The sequence below is a fragment of the Diadema setosum genome, chromosome 20 (assembly GCF_964275005.1).
Source record: "Diadema setosum chromosome 20, eeDiaSeto1, whole genome shotgun sequence".
NCBI lineage: Eukaryota > Metazoa > Echinodermata > Echinoidea > Diadematoida > Diadematidae > Diadema > Diadema setosum.
In genome coordinates this window covers 20,644,218-20,669,116 of record NC_092704.1, presented here as the reverse complement: position 1 = coordinate 20,669,116, position 24,899 = coordinate 20,644,218, and the positions used below count along the sequence as shown (strand labels likewise).

Sequence of the window (24,899 nt, the reverse complement as noted above, 5' to 3'; positions counted from 1 at the left end):
CAGATTATGATATAGGGACCCTTGTTAATCGTTTGAACACTGAATTATTGAATATATTGAATTGGTTTAAATCAAACAAGTTATCTTTGAATGTTAACAAGACAAATTTTGTTCATTTTAGAAAACCCTACTCACAGGATCTTAATGTCAATATATCAATTGATGGGTTTTCTCTTTGCGAGAAACAGGTTATTAGATTTTTAGGCATTACAATCGATTCTCATTTGACATGGAACGAACATATATCCTGTCTACAAAGGACCATATCAAGAAATATTGGCGTACTCTGGAAGTTGAAAGATCTCCTATCAGAACGATCCCTGATTATTTTATATAATTCTTTAATTTTGCCTCATATATTGTATTCAAATATTGTATGGGAAAATTGTAGTATTACTAAACTGAATTCATTGTATTTACTCCAAAAGCGTGCTATTCCCATTATTACTAATTCCACATATTTATCTCATACAGATCCTTTATTTCATCGTTTGCATACTTTGAAGCTTCAGGACATCCACATTTTACAAACAGGTATATTTATGTTCAAGTACGCAACAAATCAACTTCCCTCTTTATTTCATAATATTTTTCACTTAAATTCGAATATACACACATATCCAACTCGCCGTTCGACAGACTTTCACCTTGTAAACCCCAAAACTGTCTTAGCTCAGAAATCAATTAGACATTACGGTCCCGATATTTGGAATAACCTACCTGATCAACTAAAGCAGTGTACTTCACTTTTTTTCCTTTAAAGTTCATTTAAAAAAGTATTTATTATTGAAATATGTTTCCAGTTCAATAGTAGTCTTTGATCAATGTATTTTTTTCTTTTTTTTTCTTAAGTCTCAGTCAGCCCTAATCCATGCAAAGTGTTTTTTTTTTCGATTTTTCCATTCCCTCCCGTTCCCTTCTTTGATAATGATATTGCGTACATTCAGTAAAGCCCATACCTTACCCCCAGAATAGGCATGCTACAGCCTTTATTCTCTCTTGCACTGTCACCTGCACACACAACGCACTGTCACTCGCACACACCTACACTTTTATTGTCGACTATACCATGCAGTAATCAATGGTGCAGCGTGCTGTTTTTTTTTTCTTGTTTTAAAGCGCCAAGTCACTATTTTTCTTTTCTTTTTTTTCTTTTTTCTCTACCAAAATGTGTTTCGTGTATTAAGATTAAGAGTTTTATGAGTACATATATAATTGGTGTTGTATTATATTGGTATCACATATTCAGATAGGGCATCATCCACGTCAAGCTCTGCTTATGATGACGGTCCCCTGTATTGATTTCTCCTTTGTTAATAGATACAGTATGCCTTAATATGCTATTTTCATTCATATGTCACTTCAGACTAATGTTGTTACGCAAATGATTTTTTTTTGGGGGGGGGTATTGATTTGTATGTTATCTGTATCATTCTGTTTTCATTTGCAATTGTATTCGGAGAAAGAAAATGCAAAAATAAACCAAACAAACAACAAACAAACTTCAGAGCCCGCAGCCCGGCCCCTTTCTCAGTTCATACTTTTCCAGAGTGTGTGCTTTCTTTCCAATATTTTAGATAGGTTAGAAGAGTCCATTTGAATTGGGTTATACATTATAGTTGATAGCAGACCATAATCGAGGTAATGTGATAAATGCAATTCGATATCTATCTGTCTGATTTCGTTAAAAGAATTTAGCAGCATGCAATTGAGATTAAACCACAATTCCTCACCTTCTAAGGTAAGAGTAACATCTTTGCATAACGGTGTAAATAGCTTGCCCTCGTAATTGTTCATTCAGTGTACAGACATGACCCAATTCCTCATACTGATAGAGGTTAGTGCTTGTGTGTTTGAGCTAATCAACTTGTACACGCACGTCTGGTAATGATTAATATTTTGTCGCACGTGCGTGTGAGTGTCTTTCGATTACATGGTGCTTCTGACACATTGTAGCAGAAATTGCAATTGTAATTCATTAAATGAACCTGAAGTGAATGGGATGACGTAAAGTTTTCACTAAAAGCTTCTGCACGAATAAAACTAAAGCGAAAAGAGAGAGAGAGAGAGAGAGAGAGAGGACTGGAATAATTGATTGCAAAGAAATACAATACCAAAGTACAAATAAAGACCCGAGGAAATTTCTATTCAGTTTGAATAAAATCATTTTATTTCTCACTCAAAGTAAAAACAGTGGACTGGAAAGCATCACCTGAAACGGAGATCTAAGCATACTAGTATTTCTCCTTCATACACAATGCCTATACATCGCAACACGAACAAGACATTTTTTGTAAGATAGAATCTTGTATAATATCTGTATAATATATGTTTTAATCTCACTCGGACTTCATAGTCATTGTATTTCACAGTAAACAGTCTTGCTATCTATACATGTACATAATCTTATTTGTGTCACGTACCTTGCTAGAACAAACGATGATTTACTGGAGTTCAACAAACTTTGAATCTCTGCCTACGCACATTCGGCAGTTTGGGTCAGAGTGACGCAATCTGTGGTGTAGATTCAAACCTAATGGGGAAACAATGCTCTATTTGATTGAAAGTGACAAGAGGAAAATGACTGCTCCTCAAAACTTTAGACTACTAGTACGTCTTTGCAATGTTCTCAATAAATTTCAGGTGAGTTGGAATGTAATGTCAAGAGTCAGGGGTCGTGTCTAAGGGCAAAAGGGACGTGCTTATCAGCCGTAGTATTAACAGCCGTAGTATTAAAGGGAACCCATTCCCAAAGAGAAATGTGGATTGAGTGAAAGCAGCAGCATTAGTAGAACATAATTATCAGTGAAAGTCTGAGGAAAATCGGACAGTTATGAATCTTTAAAGTTTTGGTGTTGGAACCGCCGGATGTGGAGACTACTAGAGATTATGACGTATGTCTGGACAACAATATAGAGAAGAAAGGGAATTAAAAAAAAAAAAAAAGTTTCATGAAAATTACACATTCCATCAACTTGATAAATGTACTCACGTATGATTTTCCCTGCTTTCTGAAAGCGGTTAGTCAAGTGCTCTTTCATTATGCTGGAAAAGTGAATTTTTGTGGAATGTTCTTTTCTTTATATTGTTGTCCCCACATACGTCATAACCTCTGGTAGTCTCCTCATCCAGCGGTTCCAACACTAAAACTGTAAAAACTCATAATGTTTGCATCGATTGTCCGATTTTCCTCAAACTTTCACTGATGTGTTCTACTAATGTTGCTGCTTTCACTCAATCCACATTGCTCTTAGGGTTTGGGTTCTCTTTAAGTGGAGGCAATTCTAGAGACATGAGTTAGTCTACTCATTCCACTCCCTCTCTCACTCATTTCACTCTCTCTCGCTCGCTCGCAGGAAATGTTGCGTATGCCAACCACACCCTATACATATGCTGTGTACGTGAGTTACCGCATTTACACTTGATAAATAATCATGGACGTTGATATAATGACATTAGAGGCAATGTAAACTAAGAGGTGTCTTGCTCTTTTCTGTGAGTAACCGTTTTTGTCAGCCTACTGCCTCGGCAAACAGTACTGCAATGATTAGAATACTGACAGTATAATACTCACATTGTTTAATTGATGGTGATAATGACAAAAGTGATAACAGTAACACCGATGATGATGATCATCATGATCATGATCATTTTAATGGTGATATGATGTTGATGATGATGATATTGCCTTGAATTATAAACCAGAGCAGCCTCTTTAATCTATATATAGTAATGACACTTTCAGCACACAGACCCGTGCTATTATCACTACTGTGTAAGACTACTCTGTAATTACCAGAATGCACCCGAGTTCAGACATTGTCAGAGAGACGTACGGCCGCTAAAAACTCAGTATTTGCATATGTACACACCGGGTAAAGTTCAAACCCTTGATATGATTGCATTGAAGAATACAGATTCGAGTACCCCCTATTCGGCAGTGCAATGATTGTGGACCTTTATCAAATTGATTGTATTTCAGTTGAATGATAAATGAAGGGGAGGGGGGGGGGTTATAACGTAAAGTGAGACCAAAAAAAAGGGGGGGGGCATGTTTTTCAAAAAGAATTTTGCCGAAATATTTCAAGAACTTGTTCCAGTTAAGACGCTGAGCACTGCACTCGCACCCTCTTAACAAAATACACAAAAACACTTTATGGGGGACATCCAAGTGTGCACAGAAGAGAAATGAGAGATTGTCTGTGCTTTGGCGCACCGATCTTATTCAAAAGATTTAAAAAATATATATATACAATAAGACCTATGGAATGATGGCCATAGTAATAATTATATTTGGCATCATTAAATAAGTTTATGGGAGTCGAGTCACCCTCGGGATGACGTTATTCAAACTGAAGCTCGAGCCCCGAACCAGCCATCTCCTTGGCGTAGAGCTCATCAAAGCGGCGGTTCTGGTCTTCCGTGAAGTAATTTTTCCAATCTCCAATGGCACCTGATGATGAGTGTTTAAACAAACAAAACCACATTTCCCATGATGAAATATTTATCTTCATATTGCATACTCCAGTGATAAGGATGTATCTGCTCACACTATAGTGAAATTATCTTGCTCCTGCACACTTACATCTTTAGCATGAAGACAAAGTAACAATCAAATATTTTGTATGGGAATTTCTCATCATGTAATATGACTGAAGGTTATCGTTGTGTGCACAAAGTTTAGATATGATGTCATTTTGTCTGAGGTCACATATCAAAGACTCATGCTAGTTATCAGATATGTTCCAAGCATTAATTATTACTATGTTACTTATTAGTTAGTTTATATATCATAAGGAGCAAGATAGTAGACAGGTGAAACCGCTTTTTGTTTGAATCTAGTCATGCAAGACTTTTGATGATTTTCTTATGTATTTTTGATGAAGAATATTACCGTAATCTTAACATTGTTACACTTGTTCCGCTGTCACATTTGATTTAAGGCGAAAGGCAAAAAAAAAAAAAGTGTAAACTCTGTTTATCGAGAAATAAACAAAGTTCCTTTATAAACAATACATCAAATGAAAAACTCAAGCAAAACTCAAGCAAAACTGTCGTAATGAATTTAGTTTTTTCACTCAATAAAGAGAGTTTCTTTTAAAAAACAATTAGTTGGGGGCCTAAGGGCTCAAAATGGGTTGTTTGGTTCAGATTCTTCCAAAAGCACCAAATTTGGCTCATAGGTCCCTTGTACCATACTCTTTCGATTTTTGATGGGCGCCAAGACTAAAAACCCTTGGGGCCGCCATATTGGTGGAATCCAATATGGCCGCCATCCGGGTTAAAGGTCAACTGCAGTTACAAATTGAAAAGGTTGATTAATGTTATGAATCCAATGTGGAAGATTTTACGAGGTTAGAGAATGTGATTCTAAATATCATTTCTGCAATTCAAGGTTACTATCACCTCTCAAGGTCACTTTCAAGTTCAAATAAGGGTCAAATCAGGCATTTTGTGCATTTTTCGAAATGGCGTCTGTGAGCATTCAACTGCAATTCACTGGTACCCCTATTTTGTCCCATTTGTCATCTCTTCCATACTCCTTCAATGGTCAATTAGGGCCAAGAGCGGTTCCATCCTCCTACATATCAATAATGATTATGAAAAATAAATGAAAACATTATAGTTAAGATATATATATATATATATATATATATATATATATTGGCATTTTGAGCACAGAAAATGGGCTTCCATCGGTTTCGTTTTCTTTTCTCATTTTCTTTGCTCAAAGTTTTCACTATTAATTATCAATTGTTTCTGGTCAGTTTTTCCTTTCTTTGTATATGCATGCTTAAGTATCGTATCAGAGTAGGTGAAGACAATTCGGCTGAAGGTTTTTTCTTATCTTGTTTTATTCTCTTTTTATCAAACGAAACCGTTTCTTTACTGAAAGCGCAAATGACTAGGGAAACTGAACACCTATTGATGTTGTATGGGATACTGATTCTGAAGAAAATAATCGTAACATTTTTGCGCAGCAACACTGTGCAGTCCTCTGACAAGAGATGGTGATGGCACCACTCAAATCTCAAATTATGATTTGAAGAGCATAGCGGCTTCCTGAAAATTAAAATTGAAAAATAAAGAACTGCCCTCATTTATCAGCGCACAGATATCCAAGAATAAATGGGACTGACAACTCATCCTGAGCACCTGACTCAAAACGGAAAATATCCAACAGGAATTGTGATCTCACAACCCTTCAGCTTTCCAACAACTTAGATGCGATCTAAGCAAAGATATCGTTACAAAGGATGACATAATGTTTTTATTTTCTGAAAACAGTATACAATCACACGGATGAGCATAACATCACATCTTCGGTAGCTTTGATCTGAGGGAGTTACGGGTGGGTCGTGGTATGGAAAAGATAAAGGCCTTTTCAGCTCTTTCCTGTACAGCATACCTCTCTTCCAGAGCCCAACATCAGGCACTGACAGGGTGCGACATTACTTCAGACTTGATTTGATGTGGCATGCAAAATGCCTAAGTAGTATGGGTCAGCAAACCAGAGCTCACTGACACATTAACTACTTTAATAATCGTGCTCATGTCCAGCAATGACTGATGAGCAGCCTGCGTCAACGAGCGTAGGCATCATCTCGTCATAACGTGGGAACAGATCATCAGAAACCACCCTATCTAATGTGATCCCTGACTTCAGGGAGTGGAGTTGGAGGAAAGATGGCACAGGTACATGACAATTACTAGTACTATCAGCCACTCTCCGCAATGCTTCAGTACCAAATTTCATTCTTCTGCACCACAGCTGTTTCAAGGCATGCATTGGGAGGTGGAAAACATGGAAATGGAAAAAAAAAATGAAATGAAATGAAATGAAGGAATGAATGAATGAATGAATGAATGAATGAATGAAGGTGAAAATGCACAATGTAGAGCAGGTATCAGATGAGCCATGGTCAGTAGTTTGATATTGCTGCAAACTTACAGTGGGGGTGGGGGGATTGAGGGCGTATCTGACGGGAGGAGACATTGTCGCAATGCCAGCGTCGCGAAGAAATAATATTTTCGCTGTCACAACTAACGCGATTTCCAGGGCGACGTCCAAAATGTCTTCAAACAAAGGGACAACTTATTTGCTTGGAAGTCGCGGGGATGTTGGCACGGCTTTTGCAGTCGCAGGGACTTATCAGAGACGTCTATTCTCAGCGACTTCTCCCTTTCATCGCCATTATGTTATTACGGTCTCCACAAGATGCGGAAACATCTCGAAGATGTTGCAGACAAATTTAGTCCCCACGACATGGCCACAGTGATGGAGACTTCGCAGAGACGTCTCGGAGACAAGCTGGAAGACGGAAATAGTCTCTGCAAAAATAATCGGAAATGATCGATTCTCCTGCGAGTCCTGGAGATTGGGCTCGTCTCCAGGAGACGTGCGTCGTAGAGATGTTGCGGAGAGTAGAGTTGCAACCTATAGTCTTCAGACCAACGAGATACCAACTTATAAGATCTAGTGATATCATACCAATTTGCGTCCAAGCACTTTGGATAGAATCTTAATAGACCCTAGAAGGTGTCATGAAAGTTGAACTAGCATATTTAATCTGTACCCTGTTAATGGTGTCACTGTAGCATCTGTGAAATATGCTTGTTCCCTACATGGCGTCACCAGGACCATCGTGTTCTCTGAACGGCATATTTAGCTGTGGAGGCACATAAATTTCCTATAAGGACTTTAGAATCGAATTTTCTTACATAAGTTCGAAAATAGCAAACTGATACCAACCTGACGTACTAAAAACTCTCTTAAACACGACAGATTCTTTTCTCTTTTTTTTTTTCATCCAGATTAGGAGTGATCTTCATAATTATTATTCCATTGAATTTAAATCTGAATTATGAATATCTATTGTGATTGAGGATCCCTGAACTGCAACAGAGAAATAAAAACATTTCTCTTTTTAGTGGCAAAGTCAAGGACGCTGGTAATATAGAGAGTAGCCCCCCTCCTTCTTATTGCTAAACGAGTACTATATTAGGTAGCAATAGGATTCTATTTCTCATATATGCATGTTTTTATTGCATTCCTTGCAGATGAAGATGAAAATAATAATCCAATAATCAAATCTTGAATACTCTTTTAAAGGGCATTACCCATAATTCTAACTAGCTCTTTTGGCTGTCATTAAAGCAAATGCAAATATATTGAATTCCGCAAATATGACCAGTCGGTGAGGACATTTCCTCTTAGTGCCTGTAATGTAAATAATTAATGGAATTATTGTGACATGAACAATGATATTCTATAGCTTTGGACAGAACCTCACTTAAAAGCTTGTGTAGCCATATTATAGCAGGCCATAATTGAAATGATGCAGAAAAAAATTTCGGTAAGTAATCATTAAAAATGAAATTGAAGGGTTGGTTACCAAGTCTTCAAATTTGATTGTGAAATAAGGATCTGAGTAAGCTCCCTTAAAGCTGATTTTATATATATATATATATATATATATATATATATATATATATACTCTCAGAAAGGGGTTCTTATTATAATTCATGAGTGTATACCTAGTGTTTGAAATTTTAACACGAAAGCAGATATATTGATGTTACTCGTGAGAAAGCCCCCCTCTCCCTCTCCCACAACCCTCAACAACTGCAATTCTATTAGCAGGGCTGGCATTCCTCCTATATTGACTATAGGCAAGTCATTTTCTAAATTACCTATTGTGAATATAATGGTTTGACCCCAAATGAACTTTAGGGAGACCTCATAAGGAAAAGTTGACATCAGACCATAAAAACAACTTCAGAATCGAATTCCTTTACCCATAAAACCTCTAAAGCTGACTTTTCAAATTATTGTAACACTTTAAAGGTTTTTTGTTATGGACTGGCCTTTAAACGTAGGTAGCAGCCATATTGGAATTTGCAAATATGCCGCCCTGGAGGGCGCTTTTCACAAGAAATACTTCTTTTTTTCAGCCGTCGACAACTGCAATTCTATTACTAAGGCTGGCATTCCTGGAATATTGACCATGGGCAAGCCATTTCTTCAATAAACTGTTATGAATACAATGGCTTGACCCCTAAATGACCTTTAGGTGACCTTGTAAGGAAAAATTGACTTCAGACCATAAAAACAACTTCAGATTCGAATTCCTTGACCCAGAAAACCTCTTAACCTGACTTTTTAAATGATTGTAACCCTTTTTTGTTTTCAAATGCAAGTGACCTTTAAAGCTATGGCGGCCATATTGGATTTTGCCAATATGGCCGCCCCAGAGGGCGCCCTTCTTGGCGCTCATCAAAAATCGAAATAGTATGGTTTGGGCTACATGTGTGCCAAATGTTGGTGCTTTTGGAAAAATTTGAACCAAAAATCCTTTGCGCCCCCAACTAAATTGAGTTCCACGACTGACAAAGTTTTTTTCGGCGATATACTAAATTTATCGGTGGAAAAACTTATTTTGTCGGAGATAAACTCATTTCATCGGAATTATTGGGCAAAATCGGGCAAATTGGGACTTCCGTACACAAGTGCATAGGCGGTGTGCGTGATAAAGCGACACGCGGTGGATTTGCAGCGATTTGCCAGCACTTCTTATAAAAATCAGGAATTCAAGTAGGCCTACGTGTCAATTATGACGAATCATAACTGCAGAACTTTTACCTTTCCTCATAAATGAAGACCCTTTCTTTTTTTCCTCGTCGCTTATCGTAACAACGGAGTCGGGGTTTGATTTGGTGTTTTTCTTCATCGAACTAAACGTGGAGGCCTCAACAATGCGGTCGATGACGTCATCAGTAAGTGACTTCCCCATAAAGCGGGCTACCTTTTCCACTGCTCCACGATGATCCTTGAACAAAAAGAGAAGCTGTCTTAGCACTGAAACATCAATATGTGACCGTGCATCACAAAACCAACAAAAAGTTGCACGCCCTTAAATGAGACTCAAAATGGGTGAAACGGGTCAACCTAATCAATCTTGAGGGTTTTTGTTTTTACATTTTCTGAGAGAGCAACTCTTTTCTACATTATTTCAGAGTTTGGGATTATAAAACTCCTAAAAGTTATGTTTTTAGCGGTTTTTCTACAACACTTTTTTAATAGTGTAATTAGGTATGTCCATTTTAGTTTCTCAAAAATCATTTACTCTCTCTCTTTATTTTCAACTCTGATAACTTTTGAAAAGATAATGCTACCGCTTTGAAATTTAGTGTCAGTTAGGGACAGAATGTGATGATAAAGCGTAATTAGTTTCAGTTTAATTTGATACAGTAAAACTTCTTCATTGTCGTTGCTATGGTGATTTAGATTATGTTTTTCCCCATTCGTTGCATGCCTAGCACGGAGGATTAAGCGCTTTAATAAGACCAAATACTTGGAGCCTCTTTCTATAAAGTACACACTTTCCCAGTGTGTGTGCTTCCTTTTCAATATTTAGTTGAATTAGGGTATACATCACTTTAAAGCTTTAAGTCTGATCTTTCAGAATCTGCCCTTAACTAAAGATCCCTGTCTGGCAATTATAATTTTTGTTTTGTTTTGTAATGCAGAGTCACAAAGGATCTAATCTAAAACGTCTGTATTCTGGAACTAGCAAAGCCGTACCAAGGAACAGTCAGTGGAGATTTGGCCTTGCTTGCATTTTGTCATGGAAATGCAACGTTTATACGAGAATGAGCATCGGGGTCCTACATGCTCATGTCTTTCGACGATATTTTAAGATATGTTACGTCACTTTGTTGAGACCTAAGAATTAGTACAGGTGTAACAGCAACACAAAATTTACGTGTTATATTGATTTGAATAGTGTTCATCTGTAGCTGTTGCATAAAAGTTACCAAAAATATTTACTTTGTAAACCTATTGACCGATTCTGTGACGCGCTATGTGTATTTTTGGCATGGGCAGCGCCATTACTGCGGTGTATCATCCGACCCCCCCTCCTCTCTCCCCAACCCTCTCACGCGCGCAGAATGGAAAACTGATGCATGGTTGTTTTAGCCAATGGGCATCTCGTACTGAGTGCGCGAATGCTTGCTTAGTGCGCGAACCTTTGTTACAAGTGCGCGATAAACATGTTGCCCGTGGGGTGGGGGAGAGCAGGGGGGGGGGGGGGGGGGTCGGCTGAGACACCGCAATTTGAGCTCATGGCTGCGCCCAGTGCCATAAAATGTCTGCTGCCCTCAACGAACCCGAATCGGTCAATATTGCAGCTGAACAGTTAGTATTACCGAAGAATGTATGTGACCGTGCATCACAAAACGAACAAAAAGTCGCACACACTGATTTTGTGCGAGGACTGAAAATAGGTGAAGTGGGTCAACCTTGCCGATCTTGACTTTTTCATATTTTCTGAAAGGGCAAGTCTTCTTCTACACTATGCTAAAATTTGGGATCATAGAACGGACAGGAAAGTGTGTTTTTAGGCAGTTTATCTCGAACATTTTTATTTTTGGTAGAATAGTGTGATTAGGTGTGTCTTTAGAGTCCCCTTTTCATTTCGTAAAGACCTTGTACACACTCTTCACTTTCAACTCTCATAACTTTTGACAGGAAAATGCTTCTGCTTTGAAAGTTGGCATTAATTACGGACAGAATATGTTAAAGAGGCATGCTCAATTTCAGTTTAATTTGATAATCCCTTCATTGTTGTTACTCCAGTGGTTTACATTCTGTATTTTGTCCAATTCATCGCACAGCCAGCACAGCTTGGTAAAGATTAAGCGCTTGATTGACACTGTACTTCAGAGCCTCTTTTCTCAGTTCACACTTTTCCTGAGTGTGTGCTATCTTTCCAATATTTAGATAGGTTAGGAGAGTCCATTTTATTTGAGTTATACATCATTTTAAAGCTGAAAGTCTGCTCTTTTTGCTTGTTTTGTGATGCAAGGTCACGCATACAAATATCACTAGCTAGTCAGACTAGTCTTAAATGAATAAAACTTGTACCTTCTTCATGCCTTCGTATGTCAAGAAGAGCACGTTTGGATGATTTCTTCTCTTCCACCATGGGAGGACGTTCTCAAACCAGGATCCTTGTGGTGCTGTCAAAGTCGAAATACAACCAAATTAAAGTTTCAGTGCCGTAGATTTATGCGATCGAATCTTCATTTCAACGAATGATATTTCATTGGTATAATTTTATTTCCCTTTTTCTTCCTGGAGATGATAATGAATTGATGTGTAACATCATTACTCTGGTGAATAATGGCGAGATAAGATCATCCCATTTTGTGTCAGATCTCGTGGTTGACGATATATCAATGGAATTCAGTACGCAAGACAATATGAACTCAAACCTAGTACCTCCTTGCTCAAACTAGAAGAAATTATATTGTTGGCCTTACCTCTCCCAGCCAGAAACTCCTCGAAAAAGACATCCCAAGATTCATAGGTTGGAAGAAATTCGATGAACCGACAGAAGTGGTAGTAAGACACGGCAGCGTCCTTCGGGTTCCGAGCCACATAGATGACCTTCACTTTAGGGTCATCCGATTTTAGTTCCAAGGGCAAGAACGTGTTGGGAGAGTGAGTTTTCATCATCCGTGGCGACGGCATTTTACTGACCATATCGACGACCGACGGAGCGTTAAACCACTAAACACAAAAACAAACGAGAGAAAAATGTGGCCAAATGTACTCACATTTACCACCTGGATTACAAACTGGAAAAAATTATTACCGAGAGGAAGATTTCGCACAATTCTGCAAGCAATTACATCCGCGCCCATAATATTAGTAACAAGTTTGTGTAGTTTGCGTACCGCATCGAACTAAAGCGTATCACGTAAAAGAAAAATTGTGAGAAATCGACAAGTAAAATGAATTTATGATCACAGTTGTGTAGCGCCATGTTTTGTTAAGAAAGTGATATTGAATTTAAGGTCATAATTTTTATATATTTTTTCTTTCTTATGCTATTATTTTTTTTTTTGTGACGGCAAAGCAGGAATATTGATTTTACACCATTTCGGCAGCGCAGCCTGATCGTAACATTTTGAAGATTTTTTCGTCTTCTTAGAAACGTGAAAAACGAAACAATGTTTAAATTATGAATACTATTTATATGGTGGGCTTACGTCATGCGGGTGATGAAATATGTCAATCACATCGAGAAAAGGGATCAGCATAGTAACGTGATCTTCTTGAACTTTAGAGATGTCTCCTTCGAAAGTGACAAGGAGCATTATTTGTTGCATCCATGTCGTACCTGTTCGATTATGAGAGAGAGAGAGAGAGAGGGGGGGGTGGGGAGGACACAAATGGCCCGTAATGATTACACTGCGGTATATATGTAAAATCAGCAAAGATATGCGTTATCAAGTAAATAAAAAGTACAAGTGTATGGCAAAATATTACATTCATTTTCTTAACAATCGCAAATGCACTTATTCATCGTCTTATTCATTTGTCATTTTCATTCATATCTCGATTCACACACCGTCTCATCTGTGTATGTGTGTGTGGTGTGTGTGTGTGTGTTTAATCTATTTAACATACTCATCTGAATCACAGAATGTCTCTTTCCAAGAATATATTCTGAAACTAATTTCAAAAGGCCTAGTTATACAAAACGGCAAATCTGTGGAGCACACTTTGACACGAATAAAACGTCCATTGGTTTGTACAAATGAAACCATGGTTTAAACCATGGACAAAGACCGTAGTTTTTTTTTTTTTTTTGGGGGGGGGGGGAGATACCAAGAAAACACCTATGAAATAGTAAAGAGCATACCATTTTAAGAGGAATTCAAAGTTTATTTGATGAAAATCGGGTTTAGAATGACTGAAACATCCAAAGTAAAAGAAAGCGATCGTAATAAAGTATGGGTCCCACACTGATTAAAATTGCTGTGTTTTGGATATCTCAGCCATTTCAAAACCAATTTTCATCAAATAAACGTTGAATTCCTCATGAAATTACATGCTTTTTCATATTTCATAAGAGGTTTCTCATTATCTCACCCAAAAATAAAATGTTAGAAACCTGAAATTCGGTCTCAAGCAAAACTACACGATCCCTTTAAGTACTGTAAGGTCTATACTGTTCGGCTATAAATAAAGGACATTTCTATACAAAGAAGGAAAACCGCCGGTCCCGAGGCCTTCGTTATAACGGAAGTGCACTGTATCGTGTTTCTTGTGTCACTTTAAAGCGTATAACATTATTTCCAAGGATTTGACGGGAATGAAATAATCTTTTCTAATGGTAACTTTTTGCATGTACTGTCCCCTTTATGCAAGACGATTACAACACCACGCCAGTGGGATCTTTGGCAGACACCGACAAGTTTATACTTATTAAATATACCTGATTTGGGGTATGTAATGACAAACGTATCGTCTGGTCGCACTGTCATGTTTTCCAGAGACGTCATGCATCTTAGCGGCATGAAGTGTGGCATGATCACTCCCCGGTACTCGTAACAGCCCTTCCGGACGCACTCCGGTACTGTGGTCGAGAAGGACGTCGGCCCTCCATCTGAGGGTTTATCTGTGTATGGTTAATATCATTATGAAAAGATGTTTCTGATCCGGCAAGAGCGATTATACGTTTACAGAGTATCACAAGTATTGAGCTTTTGATAGGGCAGAAAGAGCACTGTTTATGCCCATTGTACTGCTTCACTTTTCAGACCTTGTTCAATATGTTCCGATATCTGAAATTGTTAATAAATAAAAACGATTCCCGCAAGTGCCCCCATAAAGCACACACCTGACACACACACAAACACACACACACACACACGACCAAGCAGGAAATGCAAACTTGCTATCTATCGAAATGATAACAACAATTCCTGTTTAGCCATAATCTTAAAACACAGCGAAGTTCTATGTCTAAAAGGACTAAAGGAAGGTATAATCATACCAAAGTGGAAATCTTTTAGGCATTCTTTTTTTTATGATTTCCCTGTAAACATTACATTTATCACCTCTTTCATTATCAATATTAAACTAATGTGATGATTAAATGAAAACGAAGTGATCAGGCACAAACACGTGGCAAACACATTAATCAGCCACCGCGCACCTTCCTGATGGATGACGTTCATATTTTATAGGCATCCCATTTCACAGCAGCTCATGAGAGACTATATGAGAGACTATTCATGTGAGATACTTTCAGGAGTAACGAGATATGAATATGGCATGTTTGTCAGTTTTAAAAGTACATGCATCATCAGGCCCAATATCAAAGACAACTCAAGGCAATCACCACTTGATCAGCCACGACAAACGGTTCAACTGGCAATTCGTGAAACCTACCTGGAGAAGATGCGCCTGAAGCCATTGTCTTAAAGGAACTGAGTGTGTACGTGTGCTGCAGCGAGACGTTAATGGTTCGACTGAGGAATCACGGTGGCCCCACAGACGAATGTTCTAAACACTCGTTCGTAAGAAAAATGATACCACTCGTGTCACCCGGGTCGTATCTGACGTCAGCAAACAAAACAAAGACATTATATCAACACACCGTCAGCGGAAACGACATGCAGTGCTGTGCGAATGTACGCGATTCTATATATGTCGTAGCATAATCTTATTGGAGTACAGTAGTGCTTCTCTTGCCCATTCATTCATTCATCTTTTTCTAACCCCCTGTTGGCCTTTACAGATGTAAGTGCTTAGGTAAACTAAAAAGGCATGGCCCCTCTCCCCCCCCCCCCCCAAAAAAAAAAAAAAAATAATAATAATAAAGCAAAAATAAAAACGGAAGTCAAAATCTACATTACGACCATACCCGGCTAGCGACTCTTTTTGAACCGCAATAATTAGGTGGACTTTGGAATCACCTTCAATAAATAACAAGATCCCAACACTTAATTGTGAAATCGACCAAACCTAGTCAAGTGATATGATTAGTGTGGGACTGACACCATTAATATTTTCCTCCTTGCCCTTCTGTTAAGCATTTGCAAATCATACACTGATATTTTCATCTAATGAATATTGTACAATCTGCCTACTGGACAAAAATGTCTCAATTTATTTCGGGGTAACCTTACATAATATTATCATCTTTGACAAGATGTATCCTCCTTTTAGATGTTTACTTATTTTTACTAGTTTATTCATATACTTATTATTTAATGTGTATTTTTCAGCATGTTGAAGAACAGATCAGCTGTCGTACATTTGTTAGCCGGTCAAAATTAATTTTTTGCTGATAATCCTGATGACATAATTATTCTTTATATTTGTCAAGATCCCATGTTTTGCTATATAGGTCTACGTCATTTTATAGTTTCAAATAAACAACATCTGCTTTTTTGTGTGTCTTTCAGCTAGGAAAATCTGATAAGGGTTTAGATTTTCAAACAACCCGTTCACATATTAACGAAAGGAGCCGTTCATTGGTTGTAACTTTTGACTTATATTCGCTATTCAGTGCAAGTGCACAGAATGCTGAAAACTCTAACATTTGAATTACAACTTTGATCTTTTTTTTTTTTTTTTTTTGGTCTGGTAGAAGAAAGTCTTAAATGCTATTTAAAAGTGCTTTTACACACCGATGACAAACGGGTATAATCCACAAGTGCTCACCTAGCTCCAGGAGGTAATGGTGGAAGAGCGACGCCCACTCTTGTAATTCAGGAACGGTGTAAGGTTTCGGCAAAAAGTAAAAATGAACGCCGAGCAGAGAGTGCCAAGCGCATCAAAAATGAGATAATGCCCTCTACGGTACAATGTATTATTCGTGCAATGCGGTCATGTTACGTCCAAAAACCTCTTCTTCTTTGTCTGTGGACTCCCGCCGTTCCTTTGCCGTCACCAGGAAACTTTACAAAACATACGCGAAAAATGCGGGCGATGCAGAGAGATCCGACCAGATGTGGATATACCTGCTTCCACTTGCGGATAATATTACGAATTGACACTTAATTTGTTCTTTCGACTTGCATAAACTTCCGAATACTTCTGAACACTTGGGGAGAGTTCCGAATATGTACGGAGAGATATTTTCGGATAGTTACGGATATTTACTGTGCCATGAATAATTATGGACAGTTTGGTTTTCTCTGACGATCCCTGCTCAATTAGTGTATCTATGACAGCAAGGTTATCACATATTGGACTGTCTTGGAAACTCTGAAGGTTTGTTAATACACATATATGATAGCTCTGCTGTAATTTCGGTAAGACATGGAGATATTCATTCATTTATTTTAATCACTTATTCATTTATTTATCTATCTGTCTATTTATCTATCTATCCATTGGTATATAAAAAAAGACAAAGTACAAAGTACTGAGAGGGTCAGAGTACAAATAAGAATATGAAAAAAAAAATCAAATATACGCACAGCGTACATAAAAGCAAATATGAAATAATAGCTTTGGAAACCGTACATATATACTTTAATTAAATATAATTGATAATCAATAAGGATTGCCTCGCGATACATACAATTTTCAAATCTATTGACCCACGTACATACACACATACATCCACACATGCATACACACACATAACATATTGTAAAAATACAAATACAAACATGCACATAAAACATACACCCCAAAACGCACACTCACACACAATAAATGACACACATATTTTTGAGTTGTCTACTACATAGATTTACTGTAGGGTCCTACTTATGACCTTAGTTGGAGGAAGTACACTTCAAGTGTCAATGTTTGACATAATTGAATATTTTCAACGAAAAAAAATAAATAGAAGTCTGCAACAATATTGAAGCCGGAAGCTAACTTCAATTAAAGTTTGCTAGAGTCAAAAAAGAAAAGAAAAAAAAAGGGGTAGTTTTACTGCCTGGCGGCACACCACAAGAAATTGACAAAGTCGTTTAGGTGTCTCTTTTATAAGTATTTAAGAATTTACTTTTCATATATTGATTCTGAAATAATCAGCATTTAGTTTCTCTGTGTAAACTGTTCTGACTTTACTCAAACGTACCCTTTCTAATTCGTGCTGGGAATATTACTACACTGTATTGCTTTTAGTTGTAAGGCCGACAAACAAAAGAGTCAGCGTTCAAATTCAATTTTCTGTTTTCAAGTTCTACATTGATTATACCATACGACAGAACGGTTGCTTGGTTAGTATTTATTTTCATTAAAAAAAAATCAATCATGGAAATATACAATTACACACGAGATGTACAGCTGGATAGCATCACTTATCGAACATCCCTCACGAAACCGTGGTTTTATAGGAGACCTCAGTTTGAGTTGTAAAGACGTTTGTATAAATGACACAAACTCTAGATACAACAACAAAGAAGTACAACTACAAAGTAAAAAAGCAACAGCACAGCTTGAAACTTACTCCTGAAACTCATATAGGGCCTATTATTGGAGTTATATATAATGAGCCCGATTCTACAATATATTTCGTTCTTTATTGAGAGGATTTGTCATAATATTTCAGAGCCTACATGGATGCTTTATTGCCATTCAAATGAAGTGAATTTAAAGTCCTACTGTCCCTACATCTCACCATTCTCTTGCAATAGCTATAATAGTCCGTTGTCTTTAGATGCTTAAATGATATTAATTTAGTGATACAGTCTCTTCAAGACATATGTTCAGCTGAATATTATAGACTGGTTGAAGATAGTATTGTGTAGGTCTATTAAAAATCAATGGAGTTCCACTGAATGATGCAGTGTATCTTATGGTTTGAGGCGAATATAGATTATGGTTTCGCCCTACTTTATCTGGATTGGGGAAAATTAACATCAAATTTCAGTTGATGATAATAATATATTGTCTTGATACCACATAGTACAATCTAACAATTATTCTTTCTACACCCCTTATTCCATTAATTTCTCTTTTCAGTTTTCAAATGAACATTGATTTTCTTTAGAACATGGGATATCGACACAAAGTTTGTTGCCATGCAACACTAGAGTTAAAGTTTAAAACTCATTTTCAGACTCCTAGAAGAGTGTTAAAGCACACACGCACACACACACAAAATATATACAATAGGCAATGCTACCAGTGCTACCGCCTACAGAGAAACACATACACACGCATACATACATACATATACATAACAGACATGACATTAAGGAAGAGAGCACAATAACATTACAAGACAACGGGGAACAACAAGAGAGAGAACAGAACAGAGAAAAATGTGTAGAGACGTCTGTATGATATAAAACGTCACTATGTCGTCAGGACAGGACAAAACACGAATGTTATTTCATAATCAATTATTTTGATTATCCAATGTTTTATGTTGAAATCAAATGTTTTCTAAATTTACATTTAAATGTAATGAATGTTACACAATTGAAGAATTATGATTATCAATTTCAAAGGTGAATATTTCGACAAAGTGATAATAAGACAAATTGACGTCATCAGTGTTATAAACATAAGTCCAATCGATTTCTACTAAATTTGTTTTGATGATTGATGAGGTTCTCTGTCGTAATTCTAGGTTGTTTCTGATAATTATTTTGTCGAGTCATTTAAATTCATTGGGAATTGTGCAAACACAGGATAGTAGTCAGAAATGTCTAATAGGACCAATCTAGACCCATGAAGTGGAACAACATAAAAAAGCTGATTAGAAAAGAAATTAGAATAGCTGATAGAGTAGCTGATTTAACGAGTATGTTTTGAAATTAGCGGTAAAGAGGAAACCAGAAGTAATGTTTCACAAATTCTTGTGCAATAATCACCCATCAAATATACATCTTTATTTAAGAGAATAGCATGTAGTATCAGAGCTTTCGAGTGCATATCAAAAAATTATAATTTTTATTTTATCTAGAGGTCTGGAAATGTATATATATATATATATATATATATATATTTATTTATTTATTTATTTATTTATATATAGTTCATTTGAATTCATCAACTCATGAAAAGGAATTCAATTACATCAGTCATAATATTCCGCTATTCATGGAAAAAAAAAAACTAATTGTATGCACCGGTTGAATATACATCTTTATTCATGAGGATAGGATTTTGCAGTAAATTTTGTAGGCATATAAAAAATTGTTGAATTGTATCGAGGGGGCTGCAAATAACGCATATCAATATATTTCTTTCCATACTGACAGGATTTTTTTTTTACATCAGGATTATGATAAAACTTTAGTGCCGAATTATCTATTCGAATAATATTCTTTGTAAAGAGTAAAAATATCGTCTGCCATATCGAACTCGGAAGAGTGATTGACTGTATCATAGAAATCATCACTATTCAGAGAATCAAACGTTTTCTTCTGGTATCATATATTTTCAGGGGGGGGGGGCATTTCATGAAGGAACTTGTCGGATAAATGTCCGACAAGTCAATTATATCCGACAAGTTCAGAGAAATCAGCCAATCAGACTAAAGAATTTCTCAAAACTTTTCGAATATAATTGACTTGTCAGATATTTTATCCGACAAGTTCCTTCATGAAATGCCCCCCAGGATCTCATCTGTAATCCAGGGTTGAGTTTTCCGGCGGTGTTTCCCCAGAAGGTTATTTGCGGTCTCTGTCATCATTGCGTTGAATTCAGTTGTCATTACCTCGACATTTTCGTCTAGTAGTAGCAGTGCTGTAAACTTTCCCACTATTGTCACTTGGAAAGACTCAGCGATGGAGGGGTCTTTAAGTCTGTTGAACTTCATTCTGGTGTTCTTGGGCTTCTTGTTTTTGTATTATTTTTTTTCAGCCTGACTTTAGATTTTGAATCACCAGGTCATGGTCACTTCCCCACCTCCGCATCTGGTAAGATCCGTGTCTTCGCACTGCAAATCCTGGATCGGAAGGGATTCTGCATCAAGATGTAATCAGTCTAATGGTTTGTCCCATTTGGCGCCTGCAAAGTACAGCGTCGTGATGCCTTATGTTCATCAGGAGTGTCTGCCAGCAGTAATGACAGTAATGACAGTAATTTTATTCTCATGTCACCCCATTAGGGTATTGGAGAACGCAATTTCAACATAATTATTAACATGAAACATATTTACACTTTGATGCAGATTTTTCTTTTTAAACACTTTTACACTATTACACATATTTACATTTAATCCAGTTTGAAACTAATTTACACAGTAATACGATGAAACATATTTACACTGAAGTATAAAACATATTTACACATAGAGGAAAAAATTATGTATATCGAAAACCAATTTGTATAACCTTAGATAAGAAATAATGTGAAATTATTTGGCATATCAATACATCTAAAGGTGAACTTTAACAGTAAAACAATGATGCGTAACAGGGCACCAGCAGCAACAGAAAACAAAAAATAACAATAATTGTAAAATTTTATACAATATATACACGACAAAGTATTACAAAGTATTACAAATTACAATTGCTTGATGATTAGTCAAACTATTTTGATTAATTACATGACTAAAGAAGATTTAAAACGAAGCATTATGGTATTGCAATATTTAGCCAGATTTAAAAGTGTGCCTAAGTTGGTTGTATTAAATAATTTTTCCATTTTGAAAGTATTTGGCCTTTTTGTGAAGTTGCTGTCTAGATACAATTTTCTCTCCGTGGAAAAAGCCGGACAAACAAACAAATAATGGAATTCATCTCCAATTAGTTGTGATTGACAAAGATTGCATACTCTTTTACTTCTCTTAACATTCTCATATCTCCCTGTAACTATAGGAAGACGATGATTTTGGCAGCGGAATCTACAAAAACGTATTCGATATTTTTTAGGAAGATCAATAATAAATTTTTCTAATTGAAGAGACTTTTTAAAGATTCTGTAGTTAATGCATTGAGGATTATTATACATAGCAGAGTACCAGTTTTGAGACAAACAATCTTTCAAACGTTGATCAATTGAACATTTTATCCAAGTACTATTTGTCGTTTCGCATTTAAACCACAAATCTGACATTCCCAACATATCAATGGTAGTTTTTATTTTTTTTCAGCCACAAACACTGATATACATTTTCATTATACAAAACTTTCAAAACTCTATATATCATTCCCGAAAGTTTGTTTTCTCCAGAGTGTTCTAAATTATTCCAAAAATTGATCATTCTATTGATAATATATTTGTCAAGACTGTATCTACCTAGTTCGCCTAACACCATACAATTTGCCGTTGACTTATGTAATTTCAAAATATTGTTGCAGAATATTGTTGCATGTGGCGAACTCCAGTAGGCGCATCCCTCTCTCCTTGAATGTTTTGTCACAGGAGGAGCCACGTCATATATACAGTAATTCAAGTTCAAGTTGAAGTTCGAATTTATTCGTTTTTCCACAATAAAATCATACAGACATAAATCTCACTTTCTTGAGTGACGGAAACAATGTATGTAAATTCGTACAAAGAAACCAACAATAATGAGAAAAACTAATGGTATCAATACATTGCAATTGTTGCAGAAGTAACGAAAATGAAAGAATTGTCAATATGCACTGTGTGAAAAAAAACGGAGGGACCCACTAAAAAGACAATGCTTGTAGAGAGTGGGCCCCTCTTGTATTAAAAACTCGATGCAAAATTTGACTAAATATAGCAACAAAGCAGCACGAAAAGTTTGGCATAAAAAGTTTAGCAGCCCACTAAGAGACAGACGGACAAACAGTTACACACAAAACAATAACAAACGAAATAATGAGCATGAGACAAGACTGGGACAGCAAGAAGACTACTTATAGGGAAGAAAACTGACTTGACGACACGACAGGAAACAAGACTACAGCGCGACGAAGAGGTAACAAAATAGACAGGAGTAAGCAACAGTAAGCAACAGAGACAACGATCCTCGGAGGTTAGAGGAAGAAAGAGAAGAAGAAGAAAAGAAGAATATACAACAAACCCTTCAACTGCGAGGTATAAGTTAAAGTTAAAGTTAATTGTATGTGGAAACCAAATTTTTTCATTCATATTAGTGTAGAACAGTTTGCAACAACTCACTGATTTTTTTTTTCTTGTTTGTATTTGTTTTTCGAAACTGTCAGGCCCCTGGCACAAAAGACAAAAATTATGTTGTTGTTGTTGTTGTTGTTGTTGTTGTTGTTGTTGGTTTTTTTTTTTTCATTTGAGTACTGTCCCTTATGTTACACCTACATCTATAATTATATTTCAGGAGGTATAATAACATCTTTGCAGAAACGCAGATATATCTGCAAAGACATTATAAACTTATGAAAAACAGTGTCTTTGGTGTCTAGGCTATATATAGAGAGAGAAAAAGAAGAAAAGATAGAAACAGATAGACGGAAAAAAGAGAGACTACTATAGCATGTGTATTCTTGTGTGCTTGTTTGATTATTTGTTTGTTTGTTTTTTCTTTTAAGTGAGCGGCAAGACTGTTTTAAACACATCTTAGCTAGGCTATGTGGATTAGCATCATCCGCAATCCATGAAACGAATATAACCATAATCACTTTTAGTAAGTGAAAATATCAGGATAGCCATGCAGTTGGAACATCCTGCACACGTGCTTGATCTCAACTCCATGAGCAAAAACTATTCAAACTCAAACACCAGTCCCGTCCCCGCCAATTTCTTGGCATAGAGCTCATTAAACCGACGATCTTGGTCAACAGTAAAGTAGTGTTTCCAGTCCCCGACGGCTCCTGAAAATGTATAGGATAAAAATTGCAAAACGGTTATTAACAAAGAAAGGTTAAACAAGTTTGTTAGCCTTCCTTTGTATATGCAGGCAATTGTAGGTGGACCAAACATTTATACAAAGATGAAATACTGCACCATGTCCTGCAAGAGCAAAAACAAACACACAAACAGTCAAACAAAAACAAAACAAAGAAACATTATTCGTAATTTGCAATCATTTTTCGACATTGTAGCTACAGGTTACAAATTAGTTATTTTGCAAATTTTTCGGCGTTAATTTCAACCAAATTCTCTTTTGTCGTAAGCATGTGATGAGGCAGATTGCTGGCATTGTGAATCGGGACACATATCACATTGTTGTGTCATATTATGTTGTGCCATTCGTGTCTTGATGAGGAATTCGTTATTTTGCTGTGTTTATCACACGTTCTCTTAAGTGCCGGTCGAGGATTGCTGCGAAAACACCTTATTTTCAAGTTAGCATTCAAGACATCGGAAATGAGTAAATATGGAAAAGTACATTTCCCTATAGCAATTAGCCAATTTAACTTGTTAAACGTTTTGATGTATTAAGAATACAACATGGATATTCTTTTAGAGGCTGCTAGCATGACATTTACATTGTAGATAAACTGTTAAATCAGGTCGTAAAGTAAGCTTTGCAGAGCAGGTGCAAGGGGGGGGGGTGCTCGCCCCAACCCACTTTTTTGCATATTAAATACATAGGAATAGATAGAGTCTAATCACTTGGGTGGAGCCCACTTCCCCTCCCTACCCCCCGGAAAGCACACACACACACACACACACACACACAAAACAACAATGTGATTGAAAACCTGGTAAAAATTTACTAACTTGTTAGTTGATGAAACCTGGACGTGGCATCAGAAATAAACTGCACCCCCTCCAACACACTTTTAAAAATGTAGCGCCGACCGTGCTTTGAAGGTTACAAATATCTTGTACTATTAGTTTGTGTCATTATTTCATACTTGACCAAGCGTCCAAACACACAGACACACACACAACAACAACAACAACAACAAAAGAAAGTCGTCGTATAATATGTGGCAATGTAATAGAGAGCGTGATATTGTAAACTTAGTATCCGTAACATAATTATCATAAGGTCATGGAAAACTAACGTCATTTCGGGAAAAAGGGGTTTTCGAATAGGGTCTGTTCAAAATGTATTTAGTTGCCCTTTGTATCGGGAAAAACAGGTAGATTTCAAAGGTCTATGGTAAAAATTGAGAAAGGATTAATTTAACCTTTGCTCATTCACAATAATTTATTGAATGTAATGTGAAGTTATCAAAGGTACCGCCCCTGGTATCGACCTTCTTTCGGGTTTTAGGTC

At 36.7% G+C, this 24,899-nt stretch overlaps 2 protein-coding genes across 2 annotated transcripts in view; both read right to left on the bottom strand.

The window, feature by feature from the left end:
- Positions 1–4,303: 4,303 nt before the first annotated feature.
- LOC140243377 (sulfotransferase 1A1-like) lies at positions 4,304–15,308 on the bottom strand. Its single transcript, XM_072323055.1, has 7 exons — positions 15,251–15,308; positions 14,292–14,474; positions 13,060–13,190; positions 12,328–12,577; positions 11,930–12,024; positions 9,644–9,830; positions 4,304–4,453 (listed from the first exon to the last, which is right to left on the bottom strand). Exons 1-7 carry the CDS (start codon positions 15,273–15,275, stop codon positions 4,344–4,346), a joined length of 981 nt encoding a protein of 326 aa, XP_072179156.1. The 5' UTR covers positions 15,276–15,308; the 3' UTR covers positions 4,304–4,343.
- Positions 15,309–23,431: 8,123 nt separating this feature from the next.
- Positions 23,432–24,899, bottom strand: part of LOC140243757 (sulfotransferase 1C4-like) — a 33,586-nt gene continuing 32,118 nt past the window's right edge. The window contains exon 7 of the mRNA XM_072323423.1: positions 23,432–23,541. Coding sequence (XP_072179524.1) covers positions 23,432–23,541 — 110 coding nt within the window. The remainder of the gene's footprint in view (positions 23,542–24,899) is intronic.